Raw genomic sequence first — 13800 nt, 5'->3', positions numbered from 1 at the left:
ATTCCTTGGAGGAGGTTTGGGGGCATGAAAGAAGAACAGTGTTCCCTTCTTCCAATATATGACAGAAAGGACTCTGGGGAATACATGTAACGAGGACTTTCTTTCTTTTTTTGTCCAAAGAAGTTAGATCAATAGTGAATTTTCTCAGGGCTGCCAGCATTCTGTTTATGAAATCACAGGTCTTGCCATCTTAGTGTTTTTTTCTGTACCTCAAGCTCCTAAAATTTAAAATAGTCTTCAAGTTTTAGAAACTGAAAGCTTATTTTTAAATGCTTCTAAATGAATTACTATTCTTTAACGTCAGCTTGTTATTTTGGAAGCGTGACTTACAATTTTAAAGGCATCCTCTGCTGTACTAACCATGCAACATATACAGACTGCCTACACAATACACTTTCCCCCACATTTCAGGTGAATTGCTGCTCTATGGATGCCTCCAGACTGCCAGTATTCATTTAAATACTGGCAAATTGAAGTTTGTGAAGTTAAAGTGGATTAAAGTGTTCTGACTCTCAGGCACAACAAACCCACTTTCAAACACAACACAAAATAGACTTTTTGCTGTAAGGAAAGTTATGGGAAAATTTGGGATGACATTAGATTGGTGGAAAGCCATATAACCTTGACACAAACAAATCAGGGTGTGAATGCTCAATGAACAATGGACATCATACAACCTCCGCAGAAACTTTGTGCAAATGAATAAACTGGTTGCCAGATGTGGCCTGTGTTCATGACAATGCTGAACCAGCTTTTCTTAAATTACTAGAATGTAAGATACTGAGATCAGCAATGTCAGTTCTGTAGAGCTCCAATGGACCAGGAGGGTCACTGGGGAGACGGCTTGGAAAAATATTTGAGTCTCAGAGAAGCCAACACTCATGGGTCACTAATCACCTTTTCTTAGTCAGCCATCCCATCGCCCTAATAATCTGCAGGCACTCACCAGCTTAATGTCTGTCCCATCAACCCATAGCAGCATTTTCTTCCTGCTAATGCTAGCAGGGCATAATGAGACAGGCAGGAAAGTCAGCACCAAGCAGGAAAGTGACACACCAGCAGCATGGATCCAGGCTGCACAGGATCCCCCTGGCCACTAAGCAGCTGGGTATCTGCTTCCTCTGTTGCTGCTGGTGAAGACAAGGCCTCCTTGGCTTTCCTCAGTCACTTGCGCTGCAGTGGTAGCGGAGTCCTATCTGCTGCAGCTCACCCAACACCGCTGTCCACATCTGACTCATTGGTTCTTGTTTGTGGATGGGGATGTGCATTTGCATATCTTATTGAAAGTGATCAGTGAAGACAGATGGCGCCAACAAGCATTCTGCTGTGCTTTTGAATGTGCATCAGACTTGTGCCGTAAAGTGATACATGTGCAGAAGCATGCTTACTTGTGAGGGTTTGCTTAGCTGCATTGGTAAGCCTGCTTCTAAGTGGGAACCACACTAAATTGACTTTGTGGGAACCTGTCCCTGTGTTTAGCTCCTTAGCCTGGAACAGTTTGTGTCATGCTGGACAAACCCCTTGACCATGTTGCATCTGCTTTCCCATGCTGCAGGCAGTGGTGACTGGTGTCCATTGGACCTGGTGGGGCATAAGGCAAGGGACCAATGAGAGGGACAACCATAGCCAATGACAGGCAGAGCCAATTAATTTTAGTTTTATTCCCATCCTCTTTTATGCTGAGTTCTACAAGGGCAACACTGAGACTGAGAAGGATGAAGCTTATAGGCAGCACCATCCGGTGGTGGAGACTGAAGTCAGATTGTGATTGGTGGGGCAGTGTTCCATTTGCACTAAAGGAGAGATCTCCACTGCCTGTAGGGCTGTTGGCTTTTGAACGTCTCTTGCCTTCAGAGCTCTCGGCTTTCAGGCTGCGTATTGCTTCCTGACCACCACCTGGATTCAAGAGCTGCCATATTTTGTGGGGACAACCCCACTCCTCTGCTTGTCCTCCTAAAGAAGAAACAAAAAAAATAATCCTTCCGGTAGCACCTTAGAGACCAACTAAGTTTGTTATTGGTATGAGCTTTCGTGTGCATGCACACTTCTTCAGATTTCGTGTGCAGAAATGCACACAAAAGCTCATACCAATAACAAACTTAGTTGGTCTCTAAGGTGCTACTGGAAGGAATTTTTTTATTTGGCTTCAACTACAGCAGACCAACACGGCTACCAACCTGTAACTCCTACAGAAGGAGACTGAAAAGCTATTTCAAGTGTGGCTTTCTCCCCCAGTGCATTCAAACAGAGCTTCAGATAGCTGTGCTGTGCTTTTCATCCTGCAGGATTTCCCTGGGGCTGTGAAAGATCTCCAGGCGACGAGCTTGCAAATGGGTTCTTAATGCATTCCAAGATGCCCATTTGAAAGAACAAATGTGTATGTACAGAACATTACCTTTGGGAGCCCCACTGGAAATTTCAGGATGGATGTTGAAAATTGAGAGGCCATCAAATTCATCCAGCCTAGCATTGTTGACTCTTACTGGCAGCTGCTCCCCTGGGTCCTGAGCAGAAGGACTTTCCCATTACTTTATGAACATCAAAAACAACAAGAGTGCTGTAGCCCCCTAAAGACTACTATCATGCTATAAGTTTTCATAGACTGGAGCCCACTTCACAAGATGTATGAAGATGCATACTCAGTTGCAAATACATATCTAAATTGTATTATATTAGTGGTGTGTGTGTGTGTGTGTGTGTGTGTGTGTAAGCAGTGAAGTTGGAGGAAAATGAAATGCAAGAAACAGTGACAATGACAATTCAGTTGGAGCTATAATGTATACAAAACAAGTGTAGTGATAGGTGATAAAACAATCAAGATGGTAATGCTGAGTGAATTAACACCTGTAGCAGGATATAAAACCATTGTCTCTACTCAGATCCAAATGAATAGAACTGAAATTCTTGATTAAATATAATCCAGGAGTTTCACATTGGAACCCATCCCTTGAAATTCCTTTATTCACATTTGGCCTCTTCAAGATCAATAACAGAGCATCCTTGTAGAATGAAATGTTTTCCCACAGGTTTCTGAACGCTACCGTTTCCGATGTCATATTTGTGCCCTTATGATTCTTTTCTATGTGGGCTAGGCTGTTTGCCCTGTGTAGAATGTGGAAGGGCATTTCTGACAGATGGTAGTATTGTATATGATGAAGATGAACAAGTAAATTGACCCTTGATGATGTGGCTGACATTTTTGGTTCCTGCAATTGTGTTGCTTGATTGGGTGTGTTGGGAGGACAGAGTTGGCATCTGGGTCAGCTGCAAGCTGCGGTTCCACAGGTTGTGTGGGCTATTATTGCTGGTGAGTAGCTGTTTCAGATGAGGGAGACGTATGTAACCAAAGACTGGCCCACCAACCATGGGCCAGGAGACCAAAGCATGCTTGATCTCACTGCTTAAAGTTCTCCCCATGTGGCTCTATACTGTGAATTACACTACGCATCTGGTAGATTCTAGCTCACGAAAGCTTATTTGTTATTTGCCACAATACTGGTTGTTGTTGTTTTTTTGTACTGCAACACAGAAACTCTAGATACCCTCTGGAAATTGCCTTATATCTACCCCAGCATTGTGTATTCTAATGGGCAGAAGCTCTTTGGGGTCTTAGGCAGAGACTTTTCCACTGTCTGCTACATGATCCTTTTCAACAGAGATGCTGAGGATTGAACCTGAGACTTGAACCTGAGACTCGCTGCATGGCAAAGCATGTGCTGTGCCACTCAGCTATGCCCAGCCCATTTAGATTTTGCCTCTGCTTTCCCACAAACTCTTTGCTAATTACCTGACCATAGTATCATGGAATTGTAGAGTTGTAAGTGACCACGGGTGTCATCTAGGCCAATTCCCTGCAATGCAGGAATCTTTTGACCAACATGGGGCTCAAACCTGTGACCCTGAGATTAAGAGTCTGATGCTTTACCAGCTGAGCTATAGAGGTCTGATGAGGTCAGCCTCTCATCAGTCTGCTGTACTCAAGGCTGGTGAATTACTAAGAGAAAACAAATATGTACATAAAAAGAGACCTAAAAGATGGCATTTATTCATGTGTAGAAGTCAAAACAGAGCTATCCATCATTCAATACCTCTTTAGGAAACATTTAAAGCAACTTAGTGCTTATGTTTGCATTAGATAGAGTCTGCCAGTGTGCACTGTAGGTCAGGTCATTTAAAACCACACTTAAAAGAAACCATCTGATAAATGTACCCCTTGTTTTGGAAACAAAAGGATAGTATTTCATGATAAATATGTTCAGGTTGTTTTATTTATTTATCTAGAGTATTTATAGGGCACTCTTCAGCAATGCTCTCAGAGTGGCAGCTTGCAATAAAATAATCAAACCACAATGCAATACAATGAGTCATAAACATCTCAATAAAACAAGACACAGAGGAGCAATAAATTAAGATAAAACAGTAACAGTAAATCTCATCAAGCACTTAAAAAACCTGGGCAAATAAAAAGGTTTTTACCTGGCACAGAAAAGAAAACAAGGCTAATGCCAGGTACCTCTGTTGGTAGAGGGGATTCCAGAGAATTGGTGCCACAGCAGAGGAGGCGCCTTGTCTTGCTGTCACCACCTCATCTCAGAAGATATGTTGGGAAGGGCTGTTGCTTCATGATGAGCACATGCTTTGTGTGCAGAAAGTCCAGGAGGCGGATTTAGGGCAGCACAACTGGTTTTGCCACACTGGGCGCCAAGCCTAGGAGAGGCACTGTAGGACGCTGCCACTATGATGTAGTGAATTGAACATAACAGAAGGTGATATGCAGGAGTTGGGGTGCCAAATTTTGGGCTCACGCAGGGTGCCACTGAAATTTGAAAAACCAGAGTTTGCCCCTGGAAGGTAGGATCTCTGGTATCTCCAGTCAAAGCTGAGACGAACTCCTTTCTAGAACCTTGGAAAGTTGTTGTCATTCAGGAGTGAGCTAGGCAGGACAATGGTCTGACTTGGTATATGACAGCTTCTTGTGTTCCTAAGGTGGCAAGACTTTTAACACCCATAAATGTCCATATCAGAATAGATGCCCCTTCAAAGAACCTGGTGCCGAGCCACTTAGGATTTTGTAGGTCAGAACCAAAACTTTGAATTGTACCTGGAAATGGATCAATGAGATGTGTTCCATATATTTGGCCATGCTGCTGCATTTTGCTCTTACTGTTCAATAGCACATTTTAAAATTCTAAATGAGATGTTTAGTTGATGCATATGCAGATCTATTCTATCATCTATCTATCTATCTATCTATCTATCTATCTATCTATCTGGCATGACCTGCAAGCCCTGTGACAAGTATATGGCTTTTCCCACACATGCTTTCTTCAGAGGCATTGCCAAAATCCTGAAGCTCTGGGGATGGGTGCTTTGCAGTGGTTGCCACAGGTCTGTGCTGACCATGGAAGGAAAGTGGCAGTTCAAGCCTGCAGCTCCTAAAAGCTATGGAGAGAGTACTTTCAAAGTCTCCTTGAATGTTGCAGAGCATGGGCTGAACATATTGGTGTCGTCAGCACAGAACATCATTGTAGAGTGGCAGTTGCCATGGGAATGGTATACCGGTGTTGAGTGATAGGCAGCTCACCTATCTTCCCTAATAAGTATAAAGTGTCTCTCTTAAGAGTTCAAATTATAATAAATATGGGATTGGCTTAGCATGTTGAATATAGAATGGAAGCCACATGCTGGATTTTCATTCTTTAATGCTGCATATTAGTAGTAACATGTTTTTCTACTATTAACTTTGCTTATTACAGCAAGTACCAGGAATGAGGAAAATGAAAGCCTCCTGTAATTGCTTTATGTTTGCTATGTGTGTTCTGCAATATGCTTGCCCAAACACCCTAACTAACTTTCACGGAATGTATTTGCTCAAGAGATTTCTAATCAAACCTCCCCTCTCTTTTCTTCTCCCCACAAAAGGTTGAAAAAAATGATGACATTGACCAAAAGATTGAACAAGATGGCATCAAACCAGAAGATAAAGCTCATAAGGCAGCCACCAAAATTCAGGCTAGCTTCCGTGGACACATAACAAGGAAAAAGCTCAAGGGGGAGAAGAAGGGAGATTCCCAAACTACTGATGTTGAAGCTGGTGAGAAGAAGGAGGAAGTCCTCGCCAATGGCTTGGCGGATGGCAAAGCTGCTATTACAGAAGCTGCTCCAACTGAGAATGCCCTGCCTGCCGATGGCAGCAAAGGAGGAAGCACTCCAGCAGATGAGAAGCAGGGGGAGGGCACAGCTGACACTGGTTCAGAACAACCTGCCACAAAGGCCACTACTCCCGCTGCCCCGTCGGAGGAAAAGTCCACTGCTGTTGCCGCTGAAACGGAAAGTGCCACTAAAGCTTCTACCGATAATTCACCATCCTTGAAGGCCGACGAAGCCCAAGTCAAGGAGGAACCTAAACAAGCCGAAGTGCCTGCCACTGTCACTACTGCCGTTACCCCCACTGCTGCAGAGGATGCTACTGCCAAGGCAACAGCACAACCCCAAACAGATACAGCGGAGAGTAGCCAAACCGAAGAGAAGACAGGTACGCTAACAATAGCAAGGGAGGAAAGCTGTCTTGGAATGGAGATAGAGTGGTGATGTGTGAGCTAGGAAATGGGGATTAACATTAGGATTAAGCCACCAGTGGTCCTTCATGAGAACAGGGCAGGTGTAGCTTTAAAGCAGGCAGCCATCTATCCTAAATGAAAGTTGGCAATTGACTGGCTCTGTGGTACTGCTCCATGATAGAGGAGCCCAATTTACAGTCCTTGGGCTTTGACGTGACCAGCAAGAGATTTATCTCCCTTGCTCTCCCCTGCAAACCTCATAAGGAGGTTTCACCCATAAGGAAAACAAACCTGTTTTCAAACATTATGAGAGATAACATTTTAAGTGTTGCAAGAGAGAAGTTTCAAAAACTCTGGGTGCTCAAAAGATTTTGAGCCTTGTCCACCACGATAGGGTTGGGTTGGGTGTCATAACATACCCCCAGTCACCAGATTATACCATTTATAATAAAGTTGCCATAACGTCTGGCCATTTCTGTCCATGAGTACTGCATTGCCTGATAAATCCACAATCCAGGGCAGCTGATTTGAGGTGTGATGAGAGAGCAGTAAATAGTTAACAATTTAATTTATTGTTGTATTTATACATCCAAAAGGTGGGGAGAGGTGTTCAGGTGCCAGAATAACTTGACCAGCTTTGGGTACTGTGTGTCTTGACTGGGCAGTGGGGTGGAATGTGGGGTTGAGTAGTGCAATTTACTGTTCCACCCCAGGCAGCAAACTGCCTTGGGCCAGCACAGATTGAATTTTTTAGTTTATTTCATAAAATGCATACACCGATTGATTGAAAATCAACCACCACCACCCTCAAAGTGGTTTACAAAAGATAAAACAGTAAAATCAGAAAATTTCACAACCATACTTTTAAACCTACAAAAGTTAAAATACTAAAAACAAATTAAAATCACCTCAACTTTCTAAGCATCTGGGTAGGCTTGTTGGAACAAGAATGTTTTTAATAGGTGCCTAAAAGAGTACAGTGGAGACGTCTGCTTGATCTCAAGAGGCACAGATTTCCAAAGTGCAGGTACTGCCACACTAAATGATTGAATTCTTACTAATGTGGAATGGGTATTGTGTGGCGCTTGTAGTAGTGCCAATTCCACCAATCGAAGTTATTGAGTGGGCACATGCAGGGTAAGACGAATGGACACAAATGGCAAAATGATAGTGGTAAGGTTTGTGGTGCAAGGGTGGCAAGGCATTGGTGTGATAACCCAGAAAAGGTGGCTTATAATTGCAAAATCTGAAACCAGCATAGGAATTGTGTAGGTGGGCTCTATACTGGAGACTTAAACTACTAGTGTTTCCCTCTCCCCATCTAGCTCAAGCATCCTGCTCTCAAAGTGGCCAACCAGCAGTTTTTTGGGAAGCCGGCCAGCAGAACCTGAGCAAAACAACACTCACTCCACTTGTGATTCTCAACAATTATTATTTAGGGGCATGCCACACAGCAATTATGGCTAGTAACCATTAATAGCCTTATTCTCCAAACAGCAATAAGCAAACAGTAAAATGTACAGAGTATCAGGCAGAAAGAGCAGCCAAACTGAAATGTATCCATTCTCCTTGGGTCATGTTTTCGTATGGCTTGATTCCAAATGACTTCAGTGGAGATGGGCCAGAGATGATTTTGAATCACAGTTTCTGCCAAATTGATCTGTAAATCTCATGGGGAAGCAATGTCTCCAGTACCATAAAGCTAGTAATCTAAAACTTTGAGTGGGATGAACTGAATAAGCAAGGACACATAGGTTATGTGTATAATAAACTTCACAATTCTGGTTGACAAGGGTAAATTATTTTCAGCAGGAACTGAGCTTTTCTTGCTGGGGCCAGGGAGAAGAAAGAGGTGGGGGAAGGGATGGCAAAGAAGGTGCCTAGGGGCATTTTCAGTCAATAGGCATGTTGAAAGAGGCTGCAAAGCTCATTTGCTCCCGTGTAGTCCAATTAATCTCCATGGAACTGTGCCAGAGCAAATGGGCAGTGGAATATGGTCTGTGAAGAGACACTGGGTGCAGATGGCCCATCCTCAACTATGGCAAACCTTGCAAGATCCTCCACTGGGTTCTGATTTAAATATTCCATTCTTTCATTTTCTGAATCAACCAATAGGCAGAGAGAGACTTGTCTTGTAACAATTACAGTGGCGCCATACGCAAGGCAAGCATGGAAGCTTGATTGTTTTGATTGTACTATAAAAGCACAGTGCCATGTATGCATTGTGTTACAATAATGCCAGTGTAACTCACTGTGAGGAGGCCAAGAAACCTTAGGTTGCCCATGGCTTGGCTCTAAAGTTGTCACTGAACTTCTCCCTCCAGTGAAGGTTTTCATCAGAAAGATAGCAAGGGGTGGGAGGAGAGGAACAATGACAAAATAAAAAACTTAGATTCAACAGCCCAGTAAAATGGCAACATTGCTAGGTAGAACCTAAATAGCTGAAAGATTGCCTCCATCCCTACAGCCTCTCTTGGGTATTAGACTCAGGAGAGGAGCTCTCTTGGTAGTTCTGCCACCCTCAGGAGTGCAGGAAATGCAGCCCAGGCTTTCTCTGTGGCAGCCCCTACATTGTGGAACACCCTCTCCACAGATGTGCATCTTGCATCTTCATTATACAGTTTCAGCGGTATGCTGAAGACATACCGCTTTGTCTTGGACTCTGAGAATTCAGGTATTTTTGTGGGACCCATCTCTTCTATATTTGGGTTAAACTATATAGCACTGATTTTGCTTCAAATTGTTTTACTCGCCTTTATAATTGCATATAAATTGTTTACTTCTTTTATATTGTTTTAATTGTATTGCTGTAACCTGCCCTGGGACCTTACAGTGAAGGGTGGGTTAGAAATCCAATAAACAACAAAACAAATATTTGACAGAAACAGGGGCAAATTTGGATGCTCCTGGGCAGGCAAAACATCTTCAGGTATTTCAAGAGGAATTTCCAAGGTTCCATTTAGGATTTAACACTATAGTTGAATTCCAGGCTCTTTGAACAGTTCACATGCCAGCCTGGAGATCATGCTCCAGTTCACATAGCTGACTCAGCTTATTAAAACTAGACCATGAATTCTGCAAGAAAACCTATCTTTCCTTTGGACAGATGAGAAGTTCGAGGGCTTTCCTCTACCCTTTGGCTCATGGTAGCAAAACCATTTCAAAGCCAATACAAAAAGTGATAGGATTGATTATATTAGAATGAATTGTAGGATAGTAGTGAGAAATTGATTGAGCTGATTGAGCTATTAGTGGAAAATTGATTGGGGTTTTTTTTTGCTTGGAATTAAGCTGAGCAAAAATCAATGTTTGCTTAGCTTAATTGGCTCTAAATTAACATTGTCCAAACATTTCATAAAATTGTGAAATGAAGACAGGAATAAAAATGTTTGTGTCTACCCATGATGCCATTTTGTGGGCCCTCTTAGATTGTTGTTGTTGTTGTTTAGTCGTTTAGTCGTGTCCGACTCTTCGTGACCCCATGGACCAGAGCACGCCAGGCACCTCTGTCCTCCACTACCTCCCGCAGTTTGGTCAGACTCATGTTTGTGGCTTCGAGAACACTATCCAGCCATCTCATCCTCTGTCGCCCCCTTCTCCTTGTGCCCTCCATCTTTCCCAGCATCAGTGTCTTCTCCAGGGAGTCTTCTCTTCTCATGAGGTGGCCAAAGTACTGGAGCCTCAGCTTCACGATCTGTCACTCACCCAATACTCACCCAATTCACTCACCCAATACAAGGTGGAATTAAAATAGATTGGGTGAGTGAATATTCACTTTCCCTTTAAACTATAATTGAAAGGCGAGCAGGGCCACTTAACTGCTTTCATGGCACACCATGAAAAGGTGGTTGCTCACCTCATAAATGCTCCACCCTACTGTCTCCACAGTCAGGTGCCTCCCTTTAATCCACTTCCCACAAAGTAGATCCTTTCCTTCTCTCCCCTTAATGACCTGAGGGTGCTCTATGGTATACACCATGCATTACTCTCTAAAGGGGCCAGTGATAGCTGGCTTGGAGTGTGAAAGGTGGAACTGAACTTTCGTAGGAATTTCCCGAGTCTTCATAGAGATGCCTGACACTTGCTCTAAAAATCGTTGGCATTATTATTTCAGTGAGCAAAGGCTGGCACTGTAATTGGTAGTGGAAGGCTGCCAACAAATAAATAAATCTAGTTGGCTACAAGATGGTATCATTGGCTGGCTAATTTCCAAGGCACATTTGGCTCCCACTATTACAAAAAAGTAAATGCAGGTCAGCCCACATTTTTGCAGTGGTGTTCATCTGGAATAAATTTTCCTACAGTTACTGCCTCAATCTTCTAATTCAAGGACATGATCTCATGGGTGACATTGACAGTAGACATACCCTTCCCTTTATTTGTCCTATGTTTGGGAAACCATGATGTCAAGCAGTAAGCAGGAATTGCCTAGTGCATCAAGTAACTGCAATAATCAAGATATTTCAGGACTTACAATTATAATAATCATTTTTATTTCTTAACATCAGGCACAACTGAGCTGGAATGTCTCTTGTGCGGGATCCATTGAAGTGATTGAAACATGCAACTTATTCTTGTAGAGATGTGGACATGTAATAATAATAATAATAATAAATTTTATTTATATCCCACCGTCCCCAGCCGAAGCCGGGCTCAGGGCGGCTAACAACAATGTACTGCTCTTTTACAAAAATGCTTGCTTAAAACTGATATTGTATAGGACAGGCATCCCCAAACTCGGCCCTCCAGATGTTTTGGGGCTACAATTCCCATCATCCCTGACCACTGGTCCTGTTAGCTAGGGATGATGGGAGTTGTGGTCCCAAAACATCTGGAGGGCCGAGTTTGGAGGTGCATGGTATAGGAAATCCAGGTTCCCTCTCTTCTATCCTGTAAGGATAGTCCCTACATTTGGAATTTACTCAACCTTTCTCATATAAGGATCACTATTGAACTTGGAAAATGCAACTGCTTCCCCCTAAGGTTCAGAAAATAGCTTAGTTCATTCTGAGTTCCATTATGCTATTGATGCTATCTCTCTGTCAACTTGTGAGCCACCAGGCCACCTTGTTTGTGCACATAACTTGCGCTATCTCAAGGGGTGGGATGGAGCCTTGAGTGAGCATAGGATTCTAACTTGGTTCCTCTCACACTTCACGCCCACTGTGCTGGTGGTACTGCTCTTGTGTAAGGGCTCTACCAGGATCAATGTCCTTCCAAAGCCCAAGTATCTCTGTGCTGGCATAAAGATTTTTACAGTGGCACACTGATGTCCTCTGCCAGATCAGGAGGTGATCCTATCCCACCTGCTGGGCATAATTTGAAGATATGATTGTTCTGAAAGTCACTGCAAAGTTATCACATATATACCAGCTATTGCTCTAAAGCAATAAAAAGACAATTTGTGGTAGATCACCTGGCTGGAAAAGGCCAGGTCTTCATGTGAGAATGGTCTCAAGGGTTACGTCGCTATCTGAAGAAGAAAGTATGCCTCTGTACTCAGGAAAGTCAAATTATGCATGTAAAGCTGGCAAAATCTCTCTCTTTTAATGTGGCACTGTATCTTTGCTGCATTGTTCTACATTAAGGCTTTCTCTGTCTCCCCACACTCTCAGGTTGTTTTAGGGGTCTTTATATCTCAAGAACCTATGGATAACTATTCCATTCTACTTTCAGTTTCCTGGTGGACATGGATCTCTGTAGATGGTTACCAAAATGTTTGAAAAGCTATTTTATTTTATACAGGATAGTGGTAAAGAGACACATTTCAGCTGCTTTGGGTATCACTTGTGCATACAGGATTGAGTCGGGGAAATGTCAGCTATATTATTAAATGTATGAAGAAATCTAGTTCTAATGTGACCATTTTATCTGAGTATTTGAAACACCGTGCTTTGTAGCTGCTATCACACTGAGCAAATTTAGTGCCTGTTCCAATTTCACTTGCATTAATCCAGAGATCTATGCACTGATTTCTATTAAGTGAGCAAACACACTGGCTCCCCTGTGATGGCAATGGAAGGATTAACTATAATGTTCAATCTAGCTATGCAATGTGTAATTTCCTTCTTCGCAAGCTCTGTATAACAAGGGCCACATGTATGTCTAAACTTGAAATCATATGCAACCTTGCATTCTCCTGTGCAATGAAATCCAGTGTGGTTTCCACAAACTCCTTGTTCTTCCCTGTTTGTTTCTGGTCAGGAATGTTTATTGGCTTTATTGCTAATTATGAATGTTTTGCAAATACTCCTTCCCTCTCATAGATTGCATTTCCATTTTTAATACCAAGGAGTGATAAGTGCTTTCCCCATATTCTGGTATTACAACTATTGCTGGGCAACCTGTGATGTTGCTGGACTTCCAGCTGCCATGATCCCTAACCATGCTGGCTGATGGGAGATGGTTTGTTTTATTTATGAATACTTTGTATTATTTTCTGTGTATTACTGCAGCATTTTTATAATACTGTTATTGTTTAACTTAACAACATTTTCCATTAAGAAATTTTCGGAAAAGGGGACTATACATTACTGAAGGATGGGATTCACTTCACAAACTGTGTCAGCGGAAGTCCTGCACATTGACAGTGGCTTCTGCAATGGGGCTCCCCACTCTCCTCCTCCCATGCGCTCCCCATAATTGGCTCAGGAGTGGGGTGAAGAACCCCCCAGAACCGCACATGTAGGAGATGGATGATTGTTCCATCTGGCAAGCTGCAACGCTTGCACAGAAGGAACAACCGTCACAGTGCTACCTTGAATTTTACCCAGAATAATTAAACAGCATAAGGAGGTTGACAGGTTCCCTAGTCATGGCTTTGGACATTTGGCAGAAGGGCTTTCCTGGTGATTTGCTGACTGTTCCCAAGGAAGTCACATGCTTCCCCCTCAGTCCCCTTTTAAATTATGTCTCTTAATCAGGAGACACAGTACCATTTAGGCTTTCCTAAGTCAGTTTTCTGCCTGAAGTAGAGTACCAAATGATGTCACTCAGCCCATGTCTTATTCCAGCTTATTTGAGAGTTGACAGGCACCCATTCTGTTAACTTTTAGGAATCAGGTTGAGATACATTTACACTCTCAGCCATTTTAATTGGAAGTATGTTAAATATTGGAAGGATGCTATGTTAGCTGTTGCTTTCACATCTAATTGGCATTTAATCATCTCAAATTTTGCTGATTTTAATTGTTTAATTGTATATATTATATTGCTGTTGTTACTCAGTTTTATTGTATAA

General features: G+C 42.7%; 1 protein-coding gene across 1 annotated transcript in view; it reads left to right on the top strand.

Annotated features, from left to right (window-relative positions):
* Window positions 1-13800, top strand: part of GAP43 (growth associated protein 43) — a 56611-nt gene that overhangs the window by 24415 nt on the left and 18396 nt on the right. Inside the window, exon 2 of the mRNA XM_053386085.1 lies at window positions 5923-6535. Coding sequence (XP_053242060.1) covers window positions 5923-6535 — 613 coding nt within the window. The remainder of the gene's footprint in view (window positions 1-5922; window positions 6536-13800) is intronic.

The sequence above is a fragment of the Podarcis raffonei genome, chromosome 4 (genome assembly GCF_027172205.1).
Source record: "Podarcis raffonei isolate rPodRaf1 chromosome 4, rPodRaf1.pri, whole genome shotgun sequence".
NCBI classification, from domain to species: domain Eukaryota; kingdom Metazoa; phylum Chordata; class Lepidosauria; order Squamata; family Lacertidae; genus Podarcis; species Podarcis raffonei.
This window is presented reverse-complemented; position numbering and strand designations above follow the sequence as displayed.